Source organism: Oryzias latipes, chromosome 16, assembly GCF_053564925.1.
Source record: "Oryzias latipes strain Hd-rR chromosome 16, Olatipes_Hd-rR_3.1".
NCBI classification, from domain to species: domain Eukaryota; kingdom Metazoa; phylum Chordata; class Actinopteri; order Beloniformes; family Adrianichthyidae; genus Oryzias; species Oryzias latipes.
In genome coordinates, this window is record NC_136252.1 from 4,317,670 (window position 1) to 4,342,213 (window position 24,544).

A 24,544-nucleotide genomic window follows, 5' to 3' on the forward strand; every position below is an offset into this window, starting at 1 on the left:
ACTGTGGGTCGCTTCCAAATGAAGCGGCCAGGCGGGGGACAAGGACGGGGGTTGGAATCAACTTTATAAAACTTTTTTAGAAGTCCGTCATACAGTGACACATTTTAATAAAGGTATAAAAAATCATGCTTTTTTGGGTTATTTTTTGTGTGAAATGCTCACATAAAAAATGGGAACTCAAAACAATGTTGTCACTAAGGTGACAGTTGGTTTAGTCGATGGACTTGATGCCTTCGTGGGGACATTTATGCTAAATGCCGCAAACATCTAAAATATGGTCAAAAAAAAGGTCAAAGCCATCTGGTGCCTAAAGAAAGGAAAGAAAAGAAGAGGAGGAGAAAAGAGACAAAGAAGAGGGTAAGTCCTCACAGCTAGATGCATGTTTTCTAATGCTACCTGCCCTGCAACAACAACATTGCCGAGGAACACTTTGTTTTGGTCGATGACCAAAACTGAAGTGGGCCCAAATCTTGCAAATAACGTCATTTTTATGATTTTATTTTTAAACGTTTGCTCTCCCTTAAGTTAACTTGTGACATTAGTTATGATTCATGTGTCTGCTCTGCTGAACACATGAAGGTTTTGTTGTGTTTTGCTGTTGTATATTAGTTCATAATGTTAAATAAGCTGTGATGGTAGCATGCTGCTGCGGTTACTGCTGCTGCTGCTGCCATAACATACTTATGGGGCGAATAAGTGCAGATTGGCCTTTACTTTAATAATAATTTGTGGCAGCTCAAACGTTTTCACAACATTTTTTAACTAGGGATTTAGGGGTTAATTTTGAGCCTGCATGTATGAAGTTTATTTTTTATTTATTTACAAATGTTGGGTTATATTATAAGTCAAAAGAATTTGCATAAATCTGCAGGTAGTTTTAAGATGAATATTTACCATTTACTACAACTCTATGGTGACAAAACACAATGTAACAGATCATAACTAAAAATGTACCAAAGGATTGAAGACAGCAAACGTGAGCTAATTTTTCTTCTCTGAAGTAGAGATTGATATAGAGCATGACCATTTAAATTTCCTAAATTTCCAAACTCCAGTTGATCAAGTCATACCTTAGGTCAGTGTTTTTCAACCTTTCTTGAGCCACGCACACTTTAACCTTGACAAAAATCCTGCGGCCAGTGGCGGTTCTACACTAACTTACTCCCTGGGCGAGTAACCCCCCCAGCGCCCCCCCCCCCCCCCCCCCCGCACACATACAAAATTTGACAACATCCTGTTGTGTTCCCTATCTTCTATTTAGCCATTTTACTCAAAAAATGCATGGATTTTCTAGACTCATATTACAGGGGGGTCAAACTCAGTCACACAGGGGCCTAAGTTAAAAACACGCTTAAGGTTTTGCCTGAAGAAGATAAACATTTACTGAACACACTAAAGCTAAACTTTTAAACCTTTTAAACTGAACTTTTTGAACATAAATATGAATAAAAACAGGAACATTAATCCAGAATAACTCAAGTTAAACCTTAAATAACTTGTAATATTTTGTTCTCCATAGAAATATATTCTGTCAAAATTATACAAATATGAACATGCTGCAGAACAAAACAAAGAAAGCCTGGAAATATTAATAAGAAATTACATATCAAATAATTCCATTTTTATGCTCTTTCATCCTTCTTTAGAGCATTTTTTTAGAGCTGGACTCCTGCTTCATTTTTAGCAATAATTTCTTAATGTGTGACGTCCTGTGTGTGTCTTTGTGAAACATATCAGAGGGATTAGATCTAAAAAATAAAACTTATTGTGATTAATATGTTTAGGTCTTATAAAACATTAAAGACTAAATCTTAGAAATCATCAGTGGGATTACTCCAAAAATATTTGGCATTTCCCTAAATTTGTGCAACACCAACAGTAGAAATCCTCCAAAAAACCTCAATCCATGAAAAATGGTCTGCGCTCACCCCCCCCCCCCCCCCCCCTTCCCCTTCCCTCTCACACGCGGCTCCGTCTCTATGACGGGAGGCGCAGCTGCGGCCCAGAGTTGATTGTCAGATAGAAAAAGACTCCCCTCACACCTGTTAGTGTGATTCAGCCAGCCACCGGCGAGTTGCGCTCCCCTCTCGAGTTTTTTTTACTTATGTTCCAAAGACTACCGCAAAGAGGTGTGGCCGCAAGCGTCTTGCAGCAGAGGGCGGTGGTCACGTGCGCATCGGGTCTGCTGTGTCGGAGCAAAGAATTGTGGGAAATAATCCCCATTGCCTGCTTTTGTCGAAATTGGGTTGAGCACGGATGTTTGTTCTGCCTAAATCCTTTTCATGTGCCTGTTTTACGTTGTTTCACTCTAAATTATTCTTTTTTTTTTTTTTTTTTTTTTTTTTTTTTGCACCATAAGTGTGAAGAGGAAACAGGAGGAAGACATTATTAAGAGTCTGATGTGTCAAAATAAAAGTAATAAGTGTCGGCTGCTGAAGTAATTTCAAATTAAATCTTCAAGCTACCTCTTTGAATATTGTATGTAGCACATTACTCGTCGGACACGGCCAATGCCGCCCCCTATGAAGTGCCGCCCTGGGCGACCGCCCACATCGCCCATATCAAAAACCGCCACTGCCTGCGGCTTACAGCATCCCCAAAAAAAAAAAAGCAGAAACTCATAGTCTGTTTTGATCTACAGCCCCCCCCCCCCCCCCCCGGCAATCTGACGTGCATTTTTGTGATAATTGTGGCAGAAAAAGCAGGAAGTTGCAGATGTTTTTTCTAAAAGATGTGATAAAAGTTAAGTTACATACAAACTGTATGTTCGTTGTGGTTTCTATCCGTGTAACGAGGACGACTCATTGTACGCTGAGGCGTTGTCCCTTTAAGCCAATGCATCATGGGAGATGTAGTGTGAATACGGCGAGAAAACGGCAGAAAGACTTGCGTCTCTGAGCTTCATGGTTTTGTTCACATGTTCCACGGTCTGATACCGGATTCTGTGGAAAGCTAAACCGCTAAAGACGAGCTTTAGCTGGTGTTTTTGTTGGAACTGAGAGAGTTATGAGCTAAATTGGAACAAGGAAGTGAAGACTTTTAACACTTCTGATTGGTCAGACTGATGACATGTGATTAAGCCTTCAAGAATGATTGGTGGAGTCGTGGAGACAATAAAAGCTGCGGGACTTTTCAGAAAACAGTTATAGCTGCAGGTAAATCGCGGTGTCGTCATTTTTATCAAAATGTCTTTAATAGAATCAGTTAAAGAAAAAAGTATTTTATGATCTTTTATATTCCCAACTACTCAGTGTTTTATCAGGACCTGTTTGGATGAACAAAAAGCTGATTTCCTGGAGATGGTTAATGTTTTTAGATCAGTTAATGAGGGCAATTTTCCACAGCACACTTGACCATCTTCCACGGCACACTAGTGTGCCGCGGCACACTGGTTGAAAAACACTGTTTTAGGTCAATGTCTCAGGAGCGACACACTAACCTTGCCGTTGTTAGGATCAATCATTCAGTAGAGCGTCAGCGTTTTCTATTCTTAGTGTATTGGTGCTGCAGTTATATTTATTTTAGCGTGTTATTTGTGTGATAAAAGATTTGTGCTTTATAATGTTTATTTTATTTTATTTATTCAATATTGTGTTTGATTAAATATTTTCCTTCTTAACTGTCATGATCTCGCGGGATTTCTGACAGAACCAAACGCTGGAACCCAGAAGGACACTTGGAGTCGTGAGGTAAGTTTAAGAAAGTTTAATTCACAGAGGGTGAGTAGTTTGTAGGATTCTTGACGTGGCGTGGCAGCTGACTGGAGGTTTGTGGCAGGAAGGTCCAGAGTGCGTGGCTTCGGCAGAATCCAAGGAGGAGAGCGTGAGCGGTTGACTGCGACCTGAGGTTCACCCGTGATGCGGATAATTCCTGAGAGTGGAGCAGAGAGGAACAGTTAACGAAGCTTGGATTAGACAAGGCACAAAACATGAGCTGGCCAGACATAAGCACCGTGGAAGGAACAACGGACTGGCGTCGGAAACAGGTCCTGGATCTCCTTAAGTAGGCGGGGATGAAGATGAGGTGAGTGAAACCAGCTGGTCGCATCCAGAGCAGAGCAGGAACGGGGGAGGAGGAAGGTAATTGACAGAGGCACCATGTCATTAACTGTATTTTTACCATGCTGATGGTCTTTTATTTTTATGTTCTGATAACTGTTATAATGCAGTGCAGAATTCTGATAAACATATATTTTTTTGATCAATTTCTTAATTTCAATGACAATCATATTGTCCATGGAGAAAGTGACTCTTTGGGGGTGGGGGGGGGCACCTGGGGAGGATCTCGCCTGGGGAGAAATTCAGGGTAGAACCGCCACTGGCCTGGATAACCTCGGTGCAAGTCTCTGGTAGTGTTGTCATGGTCCTGGACTGCAGGGGGTCATTTTAAGAAGGAGAGGCCATCTTTTCTTACTGCAAACCTTTTAGTACTTTCTTTATTTAGTCACTAGCTTGTCTCGCTCTCTTTCTTTTAATCTTTTGTCAGACATTCCAATGTTTTTACAAAGTTTTCTCTTTTCTATTCTCCTATTCAATTTAGAATATATTACGGAAATATCTTCAAAGTAATCCATTACTTTAATATAGCATTTTCTGCACATTTATTTGGTAGAGGAACTGAAAAGATTTTCTAAAAAGATGTAAATAAAATGCCAGAATTTGTTTTTATTTTTTTTAGTTGAAGAGGAAAAGTCAAAACATGTATGACACATGTAAGTTCCTTAACTATGTAGTCAGAGAGCTCAGTGACCAAGGTGTAGAGTGTCCAACCTGGGGCAGGAGGATGCTGATGATATGCTGAGCATTGACTGTATAGGTGAACTGGACTGAGTGACCCCTCCCTCCTGGCATTCCAAACAGGAAGCCAAATTCCTAGAATTCCATTGAGAAATAAGCAGCTGTTAGTCCTTCTACTGGTCAGAATGACCATTCTGGCTATGACACCTTTTTTAACAGGTTCTTGCCAATCCTAATTTTTTATTATATTATTTTCTTTATTGCAAACTATTTAAGTTTTGAACGGACCAATCAGTTGCCTCCGTAAAAGCAGGTGACTAATATCTTCTTTGTATTCAGTTTGCTTTACATCCCCAATTTACATGCAAAGACTAAAACCATCCAGCAACAGTTCCTCCCCCCCAAAAACCATAAAAAAGGTCAAAACTCAACACAGAAACACAAGAACAGCATTCAGGAGGCAGAAACCTTCCAGCAGGTTCTCACATAAAAACACAACCTTGTTTATTTGCATTTGTTGAACAGTCTCTCCATTCCACATGAGCAGATAAAGACAGTAACAGAACTGTAACCTCACTGAGGAGTTAAGGCACGCTGTACAGCCAGGCGTACTACCATTCTTCTTAAAGCAGCATATCGCTTCTTCTTTACATCTAGGTCAAAGTTCAAGTGCGAAGAGCTCAGAATTTCAAAGTAACACATTTAGGAACTCAAACTTAACTTTGGTCTTTTGTGGTCACTGACCATGAGCCTCTTTCTTTAGCTCAGAGTAGCCTTCTCTCCATATGTAACAAATATAAATACATCATCTGAAAAAGACAGCAAGTTCTCTACTTTCTTTAAGAGAGCTGGAACACGTGAAGCAAGTTCAGTGCTACAATAAGGAGTGCAATTTATTCTAAAACTTTTACAACGCCGTGTTCAACTTAAACATGTCCGACTAGGAGGGACACCTTGTGTTGCAAACATCGCCCGACTTAAAGAGTCCGTAGACGCTGACCAGCGGGAACATGGACAAAGCCCCGAGCATGGAGCCCAGCTGCACCACAGCCCCACACCACACGAGGGCGCTGTGGCCTTCATCCCTCAGAATCACCCCGATGATGACCTTAACATAGGACAGGCTCAGAACAAACAGGATCCAGGCCAGTACCTGCAGCACAAACACAGCAGTGAGCAGAGAGAAGACATTGAAAAACTTCAACCTTCAAATTATTTATACATTTGAATTCTTTTTATTTCAAATCCACAAATAGTTTCAAGTCCAGAGCTTTTAAAAACTAACATTGTAAAAATGAGAAAGGGCCCTGTAAGGTTTATGAGTCCTGCTCAATCAAGTGAAAAAAATCCTAGAGTAGTAAAAAATGACTAAAAATAATTTACATTTACTTTGATACTCAAATTGGGCCAAACTTGATGCTGGCTGCAGCACAACGCCCATATATGGTCATATGTATGGATATAGTTTACTCTGAAAGGCTCCAGAAAAGCAGGATATTGGCCCTTTAACATAACTTTTACAAACTGGTCATTAAATCAGATATTTGTCTTGACAATTCTTGCCTTCTTAATAACAATATGGAAAATGTCAGAGATCAGCTTTCTCTGTATACAGGTGGTGAACTTACGCTCATAAAAAATGGAAAATGTTACTTAATTTGTAAGGAAAAGGGAAATCAACAGTATCCAATTTAAAGTTAGTATTATTTTTCTAGATAAAATTGTTGTGGAGATGTGTTTGCGTTTGTCAATGCATTTAGAGCAGTCAGTTCTCCTTGACAACACTCATTCAGACCTGGCTGTGAAAGGCGCCATTGCTGATACATGCCCCACTTCTCAGGAAACCTTGGTGAGTGTCACATGTGGGAGTCACCCTGTTGCTCTAAGCATTCCACGACACCACATCCAAACTTCAATCTGTGCATGTCAGGTCAAGACAGAGTCTTACGATGACTGCAGTTCCAGAGGTGCTGTGGACCATCAAAGGGCAGGGGCTCAGCGCTGCCATGGCCATGATGTAGGCGCCGGTTCCAGACCCAAACACCGTCAAGAAACACATGAAGGCAAGAGATCTGCAAACATGGTCACATGCTAGAGAAGCTTCCCAAACACATTATGACATATTAAAACTCCTGGCCTGAGTAGAACGCTGTTCAGAAGGGTCTTTCTCTCACCTTATTGGCACAAACATGGCAATGAAGCAGGCCACTGGGTTAGCAACGGCAGCCATGGTGGCGGCCAGATGGTAGGCCTTGTTCCCATAGGGCAGGCAGGAGAAGGTCTGGACAGAAGGCAGCACCGCGTTGGTCAGCGCATTGACCCAAGCCAGCACCACAAAGATGAAGGCCACCTCCAAGTTGCTGTACGTCCCCTTTCCAAAAGAGCTCCTGGGTTCTCCTGTGGCCCCCTCCAGAGGACCCAGCATGGGTTTCTGCTCCGGTGTCTGAGCGTGCAGAGACAAACTTTGTTCCCGCTTCTTGTTTTCCTGATCCTCAAAGAAGTACTGCTCCCTCTTTCTCTCTCGAGCTACAGCCGGGTGGTGGTTCAGGAGGATAAAGGCGACCAGGCTCACAACCATCATGATGCTCAAGAGCACAAAGAAGACCTGGACAGAGAACTTGGCTGGCTGGTATTTGGCTATTAGCTCACCGCTCCCTACTGAACTGGAATTACCAGTTGATGTGTCTCCATGTAAGGTGGCATTTTCACAGTCAACCACTCCAACACCCTGAACCAAAGCCACCAGTGCAGGAACCAGACCGCTGAGGCCTTCCCCTGCAAAATAGGTAGTGAGGTACTGTGGGCGCAGAGTCATCATGAAAGGCAGGAAGGTGACGGATGATGTGCAGTCCACCACAGACAGCAGGAAGCTTAAAATCAGCAAGGGGACGCTGCGCAGCGAGCCTGCGATCATCACTGTGTGCTCCCAGAAGAAAGCCAGCAGGAAGGTGGAGACAATCCCCAACACCACGATGAAGTAGATGACGGGCCGCTCGTCCAGCACTCCAGGCCGGAAGCGGTGCATCAGGGTGACAAAGAACGGGCCGATGTTGGCCATCTGGATGAGGACTGTCAGATAGGAGGGCAGTAACCACATCTCCGGGGCCTTTTCTACAACCAGGGGGAGCTCCACCCACATCCCATTGATGGCCACCCAGGAGCCCATTCCAAAAAGGCAAGCGAGAACGTGAGTGAGCAGCGACATGACGGAGCCACGAATACAAAACAGCCGGGGGAACTCTGGAAAAAAAGAACAACATGCAACTCTGATTACTAAAATTCAACAAATCCTAACTTTAAATAGGAAAGTGGTCACAAAATTCTGACATTAGATGAGTTACGTAAAACTGGATTCAATGTTGAAACAGACTTCTTTAACTTCCTTTGTTACTGCTTAGTCTAAAGACTTCAAATAAATGTAAACACAGAGATTTTTGTTTTTCTTGTTATAAATTGTCACATTTAGGTTCCGTAGTCTTAAAGTTGAAACATGAAACTGAAAGTGTTACACTTCATCCCAGGCTTTTATGCCTGCGATCCTCTCTTTGCATAAAATATGACAGAATATAAATGACATCAAATAAATGGCATATTCCTGAGCTAAATTTGTTGAGTTGTTGGGCAACTGTCAAACTGTATTCCATTACAGATTATCTGTTAATGTCATTTAAAAGTAATCCCTTACAATATCAGATTTGTAGTGTGTTACTTGTAAGCACTTTTCTTTTTATAATCAATGAAAGTAAAAGAAAAATCGGAATCTAAAGTTAAAAAAAAGGTGCAGCAGAGTATTTCACATTTAGATGAGGAGTGAAATATTTTAATTTTTTTCTGGTAGAATTAAAGCACAGGAAGAACAATTAGAGGACTCATTACAGCCAGTTCTTCCCCAAACATAAAAATACTGATCATTTACTTTCAAAAGTGCAGAATGCAGAAACTTAGCCTCAGACAGTCAACAAATGCTACTGAAGGATGCTGGAGGTCCACCACCCACAGACAGGCTAAGGCTTTGGAACAGAAACATGGAAACATGCTGGAAACATGCTTACTAGCAACACAAACATGAAATGAGAAAACGGATCACAAGCAAAAGAAAAGAAATAAAAAGGTTGTGACATCTTTTTAGCTGTTAAAGCTTCGGGGTCTCACTACTTTGGAATAGTGTAGTCAGTCTGTTGTAATAGAAGTTACTGAACATGTAGTGAGTAATATATTACTCAAAATGTAGTAGTATTGCTTCATTTGTGGCTGCCGATCTGATGCACAGTCCAGATTGGTTCATTTGGATCAGATCCTCTGACCTAAAGTGGATCCAGATCGTCTTCATCCAAACTTCCAGCAGTGAGACTCAGACAGAAATTCCAGTGAAGTTTTCCAGATTCTTGGATTTCTTTCAGATCATCAAATGTAAATGAAATCTGTGTCCAAACAAACAAGTAAACTAGAATGAATGTCAAATCCATTCACATGTTAGTTTCCTAAAGTTCACCACTGTTGTTTTTCCACATCCAAAGAAGCCAAAGGGAACATTCTAGATACTGGATCAATCCAAATGGTATTTTCCAATATCAATATAATTGATTTATTGCATTGTGAAATGATTTTATGATGGTTTAGATCGATTCAATAACAGCTTGCCTCAGACAGATCGATCTGGTTGAATCGTAGGAATTTAAGTCAATTACTCAATGAAGTCGATTAGTGGTTACCCCCATAATATACAGGCTGCCAGAACCAAAACAAGCCTTTATTAATGTAGCATAGACTTCAAGGTAAATGTTGATTTTCGAGTGTTTAAAGTGAGGAGAGACCCTGACCTCCCTCCCTCCCTCCCTGCATCCTCTAGCATGTGTTGTAATGGACACCTGACCTTTCACACAGTCTATTATGAACACCAAAGCTGCTTCATTCACATTTACTCACAGGAAACTTTACCAAAACCTCCTGGAATCTCGAAGGTTTTCCTTCCTGTAATTATTTGATATCATTCTCAAATCCAGTCACTGGTCAAATCCGGTTCAGCGGGACATCCACAAAGCACGTTGAAGTTGAACGCCTCCGAGTTTCAGTTTGGCTCAGAGGAAGAGTCCTCACCGCCGGCTTCTGACGGTAGATTCGGACCGGAACAAAGATCGTCTCTCCTTCCGTCCAGCCAGCAGGAACGGACCGTCTTCACGGAGACCTCCCTTCTGTTGTCAGCCTCCTTTTTGTAACAGTCACACCTGGCGCCCCCTCCTTCACTCTTTCGACTTCATTCTACTTCCGCTTACTACAGATGGGAGGGACTGCGCAGGCGCACACGTGCTCCGCCGCCATGACGCTTCCATAATGTTTCGCCTCGCCGCTGCGTCCTTCCTCTAGGCTTTAGGGAACAGAAAAGAGTGGCGGCAGCCAGGAAGAACGCACGTCCTCACGTGCAGCCCTCTGACAGAGAAGGAGCTCTTAGTTTGGTTCCAAGCATGATCACTTCCTGTAAGAAGAGCGTTTGCTCACCTTTCATAACAAACCCAGCCTGTCAAGGTCAACTACAGACGAGGATCACAGAGTATTAGACATAATAAGATAAAAGAAAGCAATATATAAAAACAGAATAGAGTAAAAAAAAATAATTTACTTTATACAGGAAGTATGTTTGTTAAAATTGTGAGAACAAAGTTGTAATTTTACAAGGAAGAAGCAGTGCTCTCTGTAAGCCTCCATCCACATAACATGCTGACTGAATCCATCAATGCATCCATTTATGGTGATGCCATAAGCTTTTAGTACATCATAGGAATCCATGAGCCATTACACGTTTGGACCTCTGCAACTAAACTGCTAAGAATTCCAGTCCTTGTGGTTCTACAATCTTCCTCTGCAGAGACCCAGTTTCCTGTAAATTTACTATTAGTAAATGTTTGTTTATGAGTTAAATGTTTATTTGTACATTGTTGTTTATGTACTGATGATTAAAAACTACACAGTAAGATTACACAAAGATACTTTTGTATTAACAGATCATGAGGTGTTTTAAAAAGACAGAAAGCAGTGACTATCATTTGTCATGCTCTGTTGTAAACCATGCAATGCGGGGAGCGTGGCATTTCAGAGGCACTGATGGCTGCCACGGAAAAAAAAACGCTTCCTTAACAAACTCAGAGGCGATAGTAGGAGGACACACGCGGGGCGGCTTCAATAAACCAGACAACTAGAGTGGTCTTCTGCCGGGGACTTGACCTGACACGGGACAGAAAGCGACTTTCTGATGACATAATTTGCGCTCAGTGAATTTAAACACGCATGTGCAGTGACGTATGTTTCAGAAGATGTCAGATTGGCCGTACCGCATGTCAATCATGTCCCATACTTCTCAGTGAGGATTTTGATTGGCTGGTGGATTTTCTAGAATTACTTTTTCTTTTTGCGGTTATTTATCTTTGCTGACCTGCGATCTACCTTCATGTTCTTGAAGGTCGACCGGTCGATCGCGATCGATGTTATGAGCACCCCTGATTGTAGACTCACTAAAAGACTTTCCTCAGTGATGAAACCGATGCAACTGCTAACAATGTGTTACACATCTCCACTGAAACACAATGTTGTTTTTTTCTATTTTTCTTCGTAAACAGTCTTTTGCCTCAAAAATGTATTACTTTAATCAAGTAAATTCTCAGTTAATAACTTCTAAAAATTCTAACTTTAATCTAGTAAAATAGACTTTTTTACTCATCATTGTTGAAGTTTATCTTCGTACAATTTTGGCTTTAATTGTCATATTTTTACGATTTTATTCAAGTACATTTTTTTAACCTTATTCTCATATATTTTTATTTTTATGGTAGCTCTAATATTTTGTTGTAGAAGAGGGTTTTCTGCAAAGTTTTATTTTAAACTAGAAATTTTCTAATTTTATTTCTTTTCGCTCTTTTAAAAAGGAGACCAAATGAAAATGGGAGTTCTACTTTAAGACATATAGACTAAACCTGACAGAATGCCGGCAGCTTCAAACATTCGACACCTTACCAGCACAACGATGATCTTAGATCAGACAAAAGAAAGAAATGGGAGAAAATAATTCACATTTGGATTCACTAACAGAAATCTGGTTTATTATGTCAGTGATGTCACTGTTCCCATTTTTTTAAATAACCTTATCTTCCAGCCTTTACAACCCCACTCCAATCATCTTTTGATCTATTTTAAAAGCCTATCCAGCAGTCTCTTAGCTACGGTTGTGTCTTTTTTAGCCTAAATCTAAAAAAAACCTTTGCTGTTTTCTACTGGACATATTTTCAGAGAGCAGCAGCAGTGTTTTAGAAATTTGCTTCTGAGTTGTGGGTGGGGCCGTGTTGCAGAGCATCCCCCTCCTCCTTCCCCTCTCCATTGCTGAGCCCTCTGTTTACGGCCCCTCAGACCCCCAACCTAACATTATGCAACAAAAATGGCAAGCAGCATTGGAGCTATCCAGGTCGTACAGTTTTAAGGCAGATGCCAGCTCGGATGAGAAAACAAAGGCGTGCATGGTTGATTTGCCTACATGTGGGTGCATGGTAATAGAGTGAAACTGGGAGCTTGTGGCCTGACCTTTGTATTTCGAATAAAAACAGAAATACACTCTTTTTCAAACTGATTTTTTTCACCTGCTGAAATACTAAGAAATGCAATTTTAAGCTCAATTTTCTGTATGTCTCCATCAACAGAAAAATGCCACAAGAACATGTTAAAAACACCAACAACACCATTTTCATTGGAATGGGTCTTTGACCCTAAACGGATTGAGGTTGCTGAAATATTTGTAATCTGAATATTTCTTATTTACATATCAGTTATGTATGAAATAAGGTAATTCTGTATATAATAAGTTAAATATGAAAGGTTATAGAGAAAAAAATGTTATCATCTTTTTGTTTTTGCCCGCAACTTAAAGCAGTAAAACCAGCCACAGTTAATAATCTGCCATAAATAGCAAGATTAAGAGAGTAAAAGCAATGGTGCTGACATCTGATATTTAATATTGTAAATTAACAGGCAAAGTTTTAAACTTTATTAAAAACCAACCAAACACAAAACACATAAAAACTGCATTTAATGAACAAAATCCATTCCTCCTCTGGAAAGACAAACATTAACATGAGTGACTTCTTACATACCTGCAGATGGCTCACAGTCAGCCTCAGCTGTAGGATGTGTAACGGAGCACCTGTTGGCTGCTGTTGGCTGCTGTCTACACAGTCTGCAAATACGGCTGAAAAACACAAGACTGCATCTTTGAAACTCTGTCATGTGACTGAGCTGAAGGCTGCGCCTCAGGAGCTCAGTTCAGGACTCAAGGTTCTTCCCAGGAGCGGAGAGAACAGAAATGGGTCAGAGGTAGAAGTAACAAAACAAAAAGGTTTTCTTCACTGACTTGCGGTTATTTTACGTTAGGGTCTTCTGTGAGCTGGTAGAACAGAAAAGAAACTCTGACTTTGGACAGCTGTCTCTGTTGTCTGGGTGGATGTCAGGGTCAGACTGGCTGTTTTTTATTTTTTATTTTACGTTTATTTTACCAGGAAGTCCCATTGAGATAAGATCTCTTTTTCAAGGGAGACCTGGGCCAAAAGTCACCTGTTGTTCAGCATCAATTCCAAACGAAGAACCCCTGAAGAGCACTAACTTCACTGCATGACATTTAATTAGTGCATACTTACCCCCCTCTGCTCTGACTGGCACTTTGGGCTTCATTTGTTCCGTTGACTGGTAACAGCGCGATGAAGCCAAGTAGATAGATAGAAACCTTTATTTCACCAGGCAAAAAATTAAGAACAATTTCTTATTTACACTGTTGGTCTGAAAAGGCTAAAAACATGAAGTATGTCTGACATAAAAAATTAAAACTATCCTACTTTGTCTGATTAAAGCAACTGTTGTGTTAATAATGAAATTAGGTTTTAATTAGAGCCCAGTTTGATGTTTTGCCTTCAAGTACTTCCCTTTCCGTCAAGCAAAAATACCAATTCTGCTCTTTTTCTCTGATGAAAAAATGAAGAAAAATGCAGTACTTTCTTATTTACAAACCGTTAGTCATCTTTTTAACTTTCAAGTTAGCCTGTGCGATCTTTGCCTTTGAATCTACAAAAGTTTTCCTTTTATCTTGGAAGAAAGTATGTCTTTTTAGCCCTTCTGCTATCCTAAGGGGTCAAGATGACCATTGACGTGTTCTCCCTACACGTCAATGGTCATGTAATCCATGGACAACAGTGAAGATCACAAATCATTGAAGAAGAAAAAAGGTTCAGTGCACTGTCTAGTGGGTCTAGATGACCCAACTCCCAATGGTAAAGTGCCTAGGATAGCACAAGCGTTAGCTATATTGGACAGTTAGTGATATTACTACTTGTTTATAGCTTTCGTAAATATTATCCTTCTCACAGTAAATTGATGAGTGAAGAATTTTTGGCTCCAAACTATTACCATCTTAAACTTTAATTTCTGCCACCATGTTTCCAACTATTTGTAAGCGACCCAAAAAGTTGATCCTATTTCATCTTCCTTGAGCTTTCAAGGACTATCATCTGGCAGAAGAAAGCCGAGCCAACTGCCACTAATGACTTAATTTTTTTGATTTTGGTTTGGTTTGGCTGGTTTGTGACACAACAGGTTTATTATCAATCCTGGGCTCAAACCAGCCTCATGCAAAGCACCCACTGCAGATGTTAAAAAATATATACCAGATATACCACCGTAGACTTTGAGAGCAGAAATAATAATTTGACAATAAAAAAGTAAAAATGATAGATGTGGATGTTCTTTGTCTTACTAGTCCCGTTTGTTTAAATATATAGTCTTTGCCTAAGAAGCTGTGCAGGACTTTTGATCCACTTTTGCCAATAATCTATTACAAAATACTTTAGTTTTGTTTAGATGGAGCTTTGCGCTCAGAAGGCTATGCTTTTAGAGATGGGAAGCTGATAAAAACAGTGTTGTCAGATGAGAGTCGATTTACAGGGATACTCATAATTCCCTTTCAAACTATTAACTATTATTGCATAAAAGTACCTCACTGTCTCTTTAGGTGTGAAACCACGGCACATATGATTTCTTAGCCTAAGTAGGTCAAAGTTAAATCTCAGCTTTGTTTTTCTGAGCTCTTTCTGTGGCTCTCAGTCAGGACAAGTATTTGTTTAGAAGTCGAATACTCCCTAATCCGTCTAGAAACTGTGGGACACTTTGCTTAAATAAATACCTTTTTGACACTGTGTGTTATGTGAGGGACCATCTCAAAGACTCAGATGTTGCATATGAACTGGAGAACTTTGAATTGTCAAAACTATGTTTTTTTTTTTTTTTAATAATTTAACATATTACACTTAATGGTTCACCTTTACTCTCTTTTTGTTACAGTAGTGAGTAGTTAACGATTATTTCTGCTTAAATGATTCATATTTGTCTATGCCACAATGTATTCTTGATGAATACAGAAATACTCAAATGTGGCGACTTCATTTTCTCAACCGTTGAAGCCTCCCTCTTGGCTTCTGTTAGCCCCATGATTTGGTTTTTGTGAACACAGTTAAATGTTTTGACGAACTTTGGTCGTAACCTTCCCGACAAAAAAAGCAGCTGTGATTCGTTGATAAGCATTCGGAACGCCCATTTGCCTTAACCCTTGTGCTTTCCTGCACTTTAACATTGGGAGTTGGGTCATCTAGACCCACTAGACAGTGCGGTGAACTTTCTTCTTCAATGATTAGTTAGGGAGAACACGTCAATGGCACAAGGGTTACAAGTCCTCACACACAGAACTGTTTCACTTAATAAACAAAAGAAAAGAACGATTGCAAACCTTTTCCTGATGGAATAAACATACTTTGCAGAACCCAGAATAGATAGACTTGATCTCGTTTAGTGCAAGACAAGTTTTTTATATAAAGTACTCATGAAGAAAACAAGCTGATTCTGGAAGCCTGGAAAAAGAAAAGGGCAAAACTTTTACTTTTAATTACTAAAAATATCATTTGTTTTAATTTAGTCTTTCTAGTCTAGACAAACCAAATGTTGCAGCCCTTTTCATAAAGAAAAAGGTAGCATTAGTTCCCATGCTGAAAAGTCCAAATTTACCTCTAACCCCCCCAAAAAAATGTTTTTTTTTTATTTTGGGATTAAAAGTCAATGGGTGTCAGAGATGTCCTGTTCATTCCCCACATGTCAATGGTTTAAATCAACACGACTCAACAAAAATAATAAGAAAATGTGTAATTTTATTACAAAAGACAAAAAATCTTTTATACAAGTGGACACAAAAGCATAAGAGGCATTCCTTTAGTTTTCCTAAAGAAGACATTAGAATGAGTGCTGGGTATAGAAACGTTTACAGTACAGGAAGATTTGGATGCATAGCAACTGGATGGAATCTTCCTTTTGTATCAAGGAAATCATTGAGTCTCTCATCAGCTAAAGAGTAAAAACATGTCTGACATAAAAAATTCCTCACAACAATTGCATAGACCAGCAACTGTCCTTTAGGTAGACATTATGTAAAGACAACATTTACAAATATGACATACAATTAGACGAAGCATATGGTAAAAATAAGATAAACAAGGAGTGATAAAACACAGAAGAACATACTGTAAATCTCAAAGTCATTGCTTCTGATGTAATGATTCTTGTTTTTTTAAGGATCAAATGTGATTCTGAAGGAAACTGGTTAGATGTTCACTGAACATGTTTGAAAGAATGGAGTTTTGGCCCATGCTAATATGAGGAAAATATATTCTGTTAGATAAGAGAAGTACAATGAAAAAACAAAAACTGTCACTAATATTACCACCTATGTTGAACTGTACAAAAGTTCAGAATCTTTTTAAGACACTTACATTAAAAAACACAATTTATGTTTTCACAATTGCCACTAACAACTGTCATTTTTGCTCTCACGTTTTTCATATTTGATCGAGAAAAAGTGCATGTTTAACTAAATGTTTCCAGTTTTCTGCAGGAAACAGCACATGTTCACATTAACGTTTTGCACAAAGACGTGAATGAAAAATAGTCCTGAGAAAAGAAAATCTACAAAGCAGCAATGAAAAGTCCTATCTCTGGTATATAATGTTGTCTTTCCAAAGTTCTTACAGTAATGAATGACTGTTGGAGAAATAAATGCCCCGAAAAAGGGCCAGAGATGGCATGGCTCTGCCAACAGTGACAAAAAAATGAAGGTATGCTAAAGATGCAGGAACATATATGGTAGCATTTATCTTGATATGATTTTTGGTTTAATGTTCATTCGGATTCCCACCAAGGCCGTCAGACAACACAGCACCATTACAGGAAGTGAATCTTAACTGCTCTTCTTTAAGTTAGACTGTAATTGTCTGTTTATTGCTGCCCTGGCTCATTTTAAAAATAGAAAAGCTGAATAAAAGCAAAGCAAAGGCTCTTGAGGCCATGCGGTAAAGATCCATGCAGAGCGTCTTACTTTCTGGACAATCAGATAAATGAACGGAAGGCATCTAGGGACCAAAAGTCAGAGAGTCCCCCTTTATATCTTAAATATAAATTGACTCGTCATGGTCCACAAACCACAAAGAGAATAATCCTTCAGTCTCACTTCTGGAATCTACAGACATATAGCCATCCCTTTTCTAGAACCTTGTTGTCCGTTCGTTTCACTTTTTCAGACAGTACACAGCTTTTTACACTTCAGTGCGTTTGTCCGTCTCATCACCTGGTTTCAGTGCTCCAAGGCTTTGTTGGTTTAAATCCAGCAGCAGACTTGGTGCATAGAAGCAGAGCTACTCACGTAGGGAATCTGTCTGCCTCGTCTGAAAATGAAAAATATTAAGTTAACCCAATCCTCTTAACTTTTAATAGTATATGTAGTTCTTGTAACCTGGTTTCTGGGCAGTGAGGTCATGATTAAAGAACCAATATCATTAACTCTCACACCAATGTACCGGGTTACTTAAGAAGGTAAATAAAACCCGGTCACTTAAGAACATGTTAACACAGCAGTAAGTGTTTGCAGAAAGCCTGGCAAAGTAGATTTTCAGACCTGAAGGTGAGGGGGAGTTGTCCTCCCTTGCAGAGATAAAATGCAAATCGGACCCCAGAGCAGCTATGGAGCTCCTGGGACGGATGGAGCGATCACCTGAGAAACTCCTGCGGAGCAATGCCTGAAACGAGTCACGCAACACCAGTAAGCCTAAACAAAAATATCTACAGATATTTACACAAGGTACAAAAATGACGGCTTTCTAAGTGTAAAGGATGTGCAATATAACACAAAACGTAATTATGGAAAAGCAGAAGCAGCTTGTCACAGATTTGCTTCTTAAAGAAGATCAACATTCTTATCTTAACCCATAAGAACCCATGGTGACATCAGTATAACAGAAAACATCAGAGATGTGTTCTGTGCTCCACTTGGTCTGTAGTTTATCCCAGAAAATGTTCATTCTAAGAAAAGACGGGTCTGTGTTCTTATGGGTTGATATGTCACAAACTTGCCTTGCATGTCTTGGGGCTGGTGGGGGCGGAGGCGCTGCTGTAGAGGCTGAGGCTGGAGTTAGACCTGCTCACAGTTAAACCCTTGGTGGTGCTTCCCGCTGGTGACAGGTACTTCTCTTTGATTTTCAGGTTAGTCCGACCTTTCACTGTGGAAGAGTCAGCAAATGTTGAAGAAACTGGAGTTTACAACGATGGATTTTCACATAATAGCCACAAACAACGAGGCAAAGTTGAGACTATAACCAAACAGTAAGATCAAAAATATTGTTAGATAAACCTCCATCCATTTTCTAAACCCATTGTTTTGGCTTCATGGAGATGCCAGAGCCTACCCAGGTACCGTAGAGCAAAGGCGGGTTACACTCTGGACAATTCACCAGTCCATGGCAGGGCAACACAGACACAAAAAAAAACATTTAGAACCACCAATTAACCTATCAAGCATGTTTCTGGACTGAGCGATACCCAAACATGCAAACCTCAGAGATAGGAGACGGCTGGAATTTGAAACAACACCTCCTTGCTGTGAGGTAAAAGTGCAAACCACTACACCACTTTACAGCCTTAAAAGATAAAACATTTCTTTTAAGTTATAGTTTTCTTTTGTCTCCTGATTTTGCTTATGCATTGCACAAGAAATGTACCTTAAACATTAAACCTGCCGTCAGAAAGGGTCAGTGTGTAGAGTTTTATTAACAGTTTAGACCTCCTCACCTCTGCAGGGGTCATTCTTGACCAAAAACTCATCCAGAGCAGTCCAGCCTCCTCCAACCCTGACCATCAATGTGCTACGGAGGATCCGAACCATCCGCAGTTGCTGGGAATCTCCAAACTGTAGCAGCAAGACATGAAGATGTAACCAAAACATCCTAGAGATGGATTCTGTCTCATAAATGATTACATATTGAGAAAAGGCTTACCCTGTATCTATTTGCACTGATTTGCTCTACTTGGAATCTTTTTGGGCAGCTACACTGTGATACCTGTCGACTGACCTGTTGAAGGAGCAAATCGTTTTAGTGGCATGCATTTCTTAAATCTGCATATTGCTTAATCCTCACTTCTTCATTGATCTGATCTGCATCCAGCGTTTTCCTGTAGGGATCCCTACTGGGATGGAGCGCGCTCACAAACTCATAGTAGTCTATAAAACCGTCGGCGTTTGTGTCAAAAATGTTTGCCACGGCATTCATCTCCAGGGAATTGGTTGGAAACTCTGCCAAGAGCACAGCAAAGGAAAACAAAAATGTGACACAAACCAAAGAGCACCTCAAAGGCTGACACTACAATCACTTGACACCAACTCAGAAACGATGGTTTTAGCAGGTTAATTACTGGAAAGAAAGTCTTACTAGAAGCCAGGACATAGTCAACAAACTCTTTGTGGCTGATCCGTCCATCCTGATCCCTGTCGATGCAGCGGAACACATCTAAGATCCGAGACTTCATGTGACTAATCCACTGAATGTAACGCTTTCGCCAAATGTTGAAGTCAAAGTTGGCAAACTCCTCCATCTGAAAGGGAAAAGTGAAGAATTGCAAAGACTTATCTTACATCTTTTTAAAGTTTTAGTTTTCTGGCCAACTGCAGAAGTACAGGACCAAACGAATATTTTAAGAGTATCGTTCAAAAAGACCCAATAACCTCTTTGAGCATCTGCTGGTGTTGCTCCAATCGGTTTTGCCTTGCCACTGTCAGATGCCAAAGTTTTTGCCACTGGCTGATCAGCTGACTCAGCTGTGGAGTTTGTGGGTCCAGGTGGTCCAGGGGGACAGATACAACTGGAGGCAGCTTCATTGCACTCCGTCGTTCTGGAAGAGGAAGGAGTCAAGTTCTAGTCATCTTTGTCAGATTATGGTTTTTTATTTACTCCACCTTTGCCAACAAAAGGCATGCTCTCCTTACTAGTGAATGGGCGCTTGCTCGGGGAAATGTGGTGCTTTGGCACACTCTTGTGTTTGCAGGATTTTGTGGCATGTTCAACCTCTGGGAACTTTTTGTGGAATTCCTCCATGAAAATCTGTAACATTCAAACCATGGTGAACCATCAAGACCATATAAGCCTCAAAATTAAGTGCTGTAAGCTGCTCCAAACCTTGAAGCAAGTAAAAGAAATACATTTTGCCCAATGTAATTTTTGTTTTTCATCAGACATAAGTTACCGTGTGCTGTTCAACAAGTTTGTGGTTTTGCTCTGTAGTTTCGGGTAAGGGGTCTTGATCTCTAAGCTGAAGAGCTTCTTTTGCAGAGGAGATCCAGTCCAGGAGCCTCTGGACTTCCTCTTTCTCTGCCTCCAGTGTTGCCAAGCTGGCCTGGATCTTTTGGCCCTGCTGCTGGGCCCAGGTGTGAACCTGACACAGAAACAAAAAGCAAAACAAAATTCTGTTGTTGGTTTAATTTATAGGACAATAACACAGGAAAGAGACACGCCTTAAAGTACCAATCCCATCATTTTTTGATGTATTCTAAAAAGTGTTCCCAGTGGCGTTTTAATTACGATCATGCCATTTTAAACAAAAAATCAAAAATCCTGTGTAGTTTTTTAGGACTTAGTTTCTGCTAAATAATAAATAAATAATAAATCTCTGAGTTGTGGGCGGGACTGATGGTGCAGAGAAAGCTTGCCCTGCTTCCAGACATCCTTCTCTTTACACACTCGCCCACAGCCTCTCACAACCCCAAGCTAATATTAGAGGTTCAACAAAATTGGCAAGCAACATTGGAGCTATCCAGCCGTACAGTTCTGAGCCAGGTAGCCGCTCAGATGGCTCTTCATGAATGGACGTCGGTGGACTAATGATGCACTGGAGTTGATCTTGTGGACCAGTGACTGCAGCACCTACATAACTGCTACAAGCTTTTACCAATGGTATTTTTTCCTCTGCTCCTGAACTATTTCAACAAATTAATACTCAGAAATGCATTTGAATCAGTTAGTTCAAAATGGGCCCAAGTCCAAGAGGTTTGTTTTTCCAGGAAATGATTTGAATTGCATAGCTTGAAGGGAGGCTACACCAAATGATTAAAACTTTACCCAGATTTAGCACCAGTTCATAGCTTACAAATGCTATAATATGAAGGACCTCACTTTTATCATTTCAGAGGACTAGCAAACTAAAGTCCCTAGACTTGGGTCCTTCTTGAATTAAACAAAGGCGCTGCCATATTGGATAACTAGTGCTGCCATCTATGGGATAAAGCTAAACCCATGCGAGAGAGGCCCAAGTCCAGGAATTTTGCACTTAATGCATCTTAAATGTAAAGCATAGTCAATAAATTACAACGGACTTGGGACGTTTTTGCACATAATCAGATAGCTTTTCCCTAGAAGACCATAGAACATATAATATCTCTATTTTGGAAAATCTTTTGAACTAACCGATTCAATTTTAAGCTAAATTTTCTTAAATTATGTCCTCCATGATGAGAAAAATGCCACAAGTACTTGTTAAGAACACCAAAAACACAATTTCTGTTGGAGTGGGCCTATAATTTAAAGGAAGACTTGAATATTACATTTGTATTTGATAATTAAATTGTTTTTTCCTTTTTGCTTTGTTTTCGGATACTCACCTCTTCGTAGCGAGTTTTAGTGACACTCATCCAAGATTTGAGTGTAATTATTGAGTCTGGGTGACAGGAGGACAGAATGTCCTCCCCGACACACTGGATCTTTTCTAGCTCTCCAGCTTGACCCTGCAGGCCATGAAGTGACTCCTGTGGAGGGGCAGAGAAAATAACAAAATGACTCAAACAGAGAGCTGCTTGTTTGGTCTAAGGACACAAGAAAGAGGCTTCTAACACATAGGTCCTAGCAAAACCTTGTTTAAGTGCCCTTGAGACGAACACTCTTATCAGCACCTTGATGTCCCACAGCCTTCCCTCTGGCCTGCCCACATGCAGATACGGTGTGTGAAATGAATGTCTCTCTGAAAAACTGTTGGGTGCTGACCTCATGTTCTCTGCGGAAGGCAAGCAGACCGTCCTCCTCTTCTGGAATGACCCCGTACTTGAGGATCCGCTCTGCCTCAGTGAGACGCTCCATGAAAGTGTGAACCAGGGCATCGAACTTCTCACCCTCGAGAGACGAATGAAAAGATGAAACAAGAGAGTAAGAGACTTGTGATCCACTTTTACTTTTACCTCTTCATTTGCTATGTGTTTAACAAGTGTCTGACTTTATGTTCCGGTGCACCCAGGACAGGGTTTGTCCAATGGGAAGCAGTACCTGTTGAAGTGCAGCCTCCAGCCTGTCCTGTTTGCTGACAGATAGTTTGCATACGACCTCCCAACGGCCCTCCAGTTCATCCATCTGCTCTTGCAGCCAGTGAGCATCTGCTGTGCTGCTCCTGGTCAGATCTCGGACAGAGCGCTTCAGAGTCCGAATGCGTCCAGCTCGTTTCCCCAACTCCTTCTGAAAAGCCTAAAAACATCAAATATGAGAGGAAACCCAAAAGAACAAAAACTGTGGATATCAAGTCATTTTCATTCAAGCAGTACTGGTACCTTTGGATCAAACTGTATATTTTTCTTTGATCTGTATCAATTTAAGCAAATGTCCACTGATCGTACCTTGTGTTTGTCTATGAGATTGTTGACAGTGTCCTTGTCTCCGCCCACAGGAACATCTTCAGCTAATTGGGGCTCTGCTCTGTAGAGCCAGTCATTTAAAGCCTGCAGGGCATCTGTGAATCGTCCTGAGAACAGCAATGCTTCTTCCAGTTTATGTTGCCTTAAAAAAATAGAGAAAACACACAAAAGGATGTTAATCTGTCATTTAAAAGCATTTGAAATATGACTTCATAGGGGTTTGGGCAGAAATGTTGTACCTCTCCATGGATTTGCCACTGATGGTGTCCCATGTGTCCTTCAGTTCAGCCAGCTGGTTCTCCAGATGTTGCCTGTCTCGGTCAAACTGAGTTTTCTCGTGGAGGCTGCGGCCGCTCTTCATCGTGGCCTCGTACATGGGCCTCTTTGATCTCAAAAGCTTCTGAAAGTCCTAAATATACACCACTGATCAGTCAGTAGTTGGCAAACATGTGAATTGCAGAAGGCGGTGGCAGTGACTGTACCTTCTGTTCAGTGAGTTGTTGCTTGATCTCCTCATGGGAGACAGCAATCTCCTTATGGGTATCTAATGTCTGCTCAACCTCTGTCATCCAGTCCAAAAGGAGCCGCCAAGATTCATTGAACTGAAACAAAAAGAGGAGTCCAACTTTACTCCCAGATAAAGGGCTCTCCCTCCCCCACAGGGATTTCATTCGGTACCTGCTTGGCATTCTTTCGAACATCTTCCAGCATCCTGCCTCTCTCAGAAATGAGCTGCAGCAGCTTTTTGTATCGATCCTGGACGGTCATGATCAGGTTGTGGATGACATCACAGTCCTCCCTCCTGCTCAGCTCTGTCAGCCTGCGGCCTGCACTCTCCAGTGAGCTCTTCTTTTCGCCAAATCCATTCACTTCATCAACCAGTAACTGAGAAAATGGGGAGGGTAAAAACGAGGCTTCAAAGGAAAAGAAACATGATTTCTGGATGTTTAAAAACAAACCTTGTGGTGTTGAAGCTGTGTGCAAACTGTATCCAGAACAAAACTGGGAAGAGGAAGAACCCCAATGGACTCTTCGCATTTACTCATCTTTGTAAGGATTTCCTGAACGCTGCTGTGAAACTCCTTGGCGAGACTCAGCCCCTCTGTGAGCTTAGCCTGAGACCAGAGCAGAAAACTGAGAGGTTCCCTAACGAAAGCAATTCATTTAACTTGAGCGTGTTGGTAATTACTTTCCGCTCCTGGACTTTGCTGCTAACTGAAGCCCATTGCTGTTCCAGAATAGACAAGCTGTGTTCTGTGCTGGAACCCCGAACAACAAAACTGCTCTCCAGCATCCTGTGAACCGCATTCCTCACATCTGTGTAGGAATACAGCTTTGACTCCATCTCACTGCACAACTCCTGTAATAGTTGAAGAAAATAAGATGATGTACAAAGACCTTAAGCTGTGTACAGGTAAACATCAAAAAAGACCAACCAGGTGAGCATTGAGTCTTTCGCTGGCAGACTCTGGCATTCCCCACATGGTTTTGGAGGACAGTCTCAGGTCTGTGTTCTCCAGCCACTGTAACAAGTCCTGGATCTCCATTGCAACATCTTGCACCTGATTGAAAAAAACGCATCTATGATGTAAAGTCTTATAAATTTGTGTGACAAAGATTGTTGAAAATTTTTACAACAAATAAATAAAGTAGTTCAAAAACCCCACAAGAGGGCGACATCAAATAAAAATGCATTGATGTTGGGTTTAGGACCGTCTGGCTTGAAACCTGGGTTGGCCTCCCA

General features: G+C 40.8%; 2 protein-coding genes and 3 long non-coding RNA genes across 11 annotated transcripts in view; 2 read left to right on the top strand and 3 right to left on the bottom strand.

The window, feature by feature from the left end:
• Nucleotides 1-220: 220 nt before the first annotated feature.
• Nucleotides 221-24,466, top strand: LOC144984515 (uncharacterized). Its single transcript, XR_013648264.1, has 5 exons — nucleotides 221-357; nucleotides 3,649-3,689; nucleotides 3,778-4,023; nucleotides 22,182-22,321; nucleotides 22,410-24,466. It is a non-coding gene; the product is annotated as an uncharacterized LOC144984515 (long non-coding RNA).
• Nucleotides 3,691-4,079, bottom strand: LOC144984518 (uncharacterized). Its single transcript, XR_013648266.1, has 2 exons — nucleotides 3,952-4,079; nucleotides 3,691-3,870 (listed from the first exon to the last, which is right to left on the bottom strand). It is a non-coding gene; the product is annotated as an uncharacterized LOC144984518 (long non-coding RNA).
• Nucleotides 5,216-13,058, bottom strand: LOC101172718 (riboflavin transporter 2). Of its 4 annotated transcripts, none has more exons than XM_020701871.3 (4): nucleotides 12,869-13,058; nucleotides 6,911-7,976; nucleotides 6,685-6,808; nucleotides 5,216-5,889 (listed from the first exon to the last, which is right to left on the bottom strand). In XM_020701871.3, exons 1-4 carry the CDS (start codon nucleotides 12,999-13,001, stop codon nucleotides 5,677-5,679), a joined length of 1,536 nt encoding a protein of 511 aa, XP_020557530.1. In that variant the 5' UTR covers nucleotides 13,002-13,058; the 3' UTR covers nucleotides 5,216-5,676. The 4 variants fall into 4 exon arrangements, with proteins under 4 accessions (XP_020557530.1, XP_011471591.1, XP_004086684.1 ...); XM_011473289.4 differs by lacking the exon at nucleotides 12,869-13,058 and adding an exon at nucleotides 9,663-10,175; XM_004086636.5 differs by lacking the exon at nucleotides 12,869-13,058 and adding an exon at nucleotides 9,834-9,988.
• LOC144984516 (uncharacterized) lies at nucleotides 6,350-6,805 on the top strand. Its single transcript, XR_013648265.1, has 3 exons — nucleotides 6,350-6,418; nucleotides 6,530-6,585; nucleotides 6,667-6,805. It is a non-coding gene; the product is annotated as an uncharacterized LOC144984516 (long non-coding RNA).
• Nucleotides 15,939-24,544, bottom strand: part of macf1b (microtubule actin crosslinking factor 1b) — a 38,381-nt gene continuing 29,775 nt past the window's right edge. For all 4 annotated transcript variants that reach the window (XM_078933247.1, XM_078933245.1, XM_078933246.1 and 1 more), the window contains 20 exons: nucleotides 24,237-24,362; nucleotides 23,990-24,160; nucleotides 23,760-23,915; nucleotides 23,479-23,685; nucleotides 23,283-23,402; nucleotides 23,040-23,209; nucleotides 22,783-22,942; nucleotides 22,439-22,633; nucleotides 22,163-22,288; nucleotides 21,784-21,927; nucleotides 20,373-20,561; nucleotides 20,116-20,230; nucleotides 19,855-20,021; nucleotides 19,562-19,724; nucleotides 19,271-19,425; nucleotides 19,130-19,204; nucleotides 18,924-19,041; nucleotides 18,210-18,355; nucleotides 17,755-17,875; nucleotides 15,939-17,524 (listed from right to left, as the gene is read on the bottom strand). In XM_078933247.1, coding sequence (XP_078789373.1) covers nucleotides 17,499-17,524; nucleotides 17,755-17,875; nucleotides 18,210-18,355; nucleotides 18,924-19,041; nucleotides 19,130-19,204; nucleotides 19,271-19,425; nucleotides 19,562-19,724; nucleotides 19,855-20,021; nucleotides 20,116-20,230; nucleotides 20,373-20,561; nucleotides 21,784-21,927; nucleotides 22,163-22,288; nucleotides 22,439-22,633; nucleotides 22,783-22,942; nucleotides 23,040-23,209; nucleotides 23,283-23,402; nucleotides 23,479-23,685; nucleotides 23,760-23,915; nucleotides 23,990-24,160; nucleotides 24,237-24,362 — 2,850 coding nt within the window. In that variant the 3' untranslated portion in view covers nucleotides 15,939-17,498. The remainder of the gene's footprint in view (nucleotides 17,525-17,754; nucleotides 17,876-18,209; nucleotides 18,356-18,923; nucleotides 19,042-19,129; nucleotides 19,205-19,270; nucleotides 19,426-19,561; nucleotides 19,725-19,854; nucleotides 20,022-20,115; nucleotides 20,231-20,372; nucleotides 20,562-21,783; nucleotides 21,928-22,162; nucleotides 22,289-22,438; nucleotides 22,634-22,782; nucleotides 22,943-23,039; nucleotides 23,210-23,282; nucleotides 23,403-23,478; nucleotides 23,686-23,759; nucleotides 23,916-23,989; nucleotides 24,161-24,236; nucleotides 24,363-24,544) is intronic.

Excerpts from the sequence above, each read along its gene's own strand:
- LOC101172718 (XM_020701871.3), bottom strand. The coding sequence starts at position 13,001 with ATGACAGAGTTTCAAAGATGCAGTCTTGTGTTTTTCAGCCGTATTTGC. Across the intron at positions 7,977-12,868 it reads TGACTGTGAGCCATCTGCAG|AGTTCCCCCGGCTGTTTTGT; the intron begins GTATGTAAGAAG and ends CTTTTTTTCCAG. Across the intron at positions 6,809-6,910 it reads GCCATGTTTGTGCCAATAAG|ATCTCTTGCCTTCATGTGTT; the intron begins GTGAGAGAAAGA and ends CCATGTTTGCAG.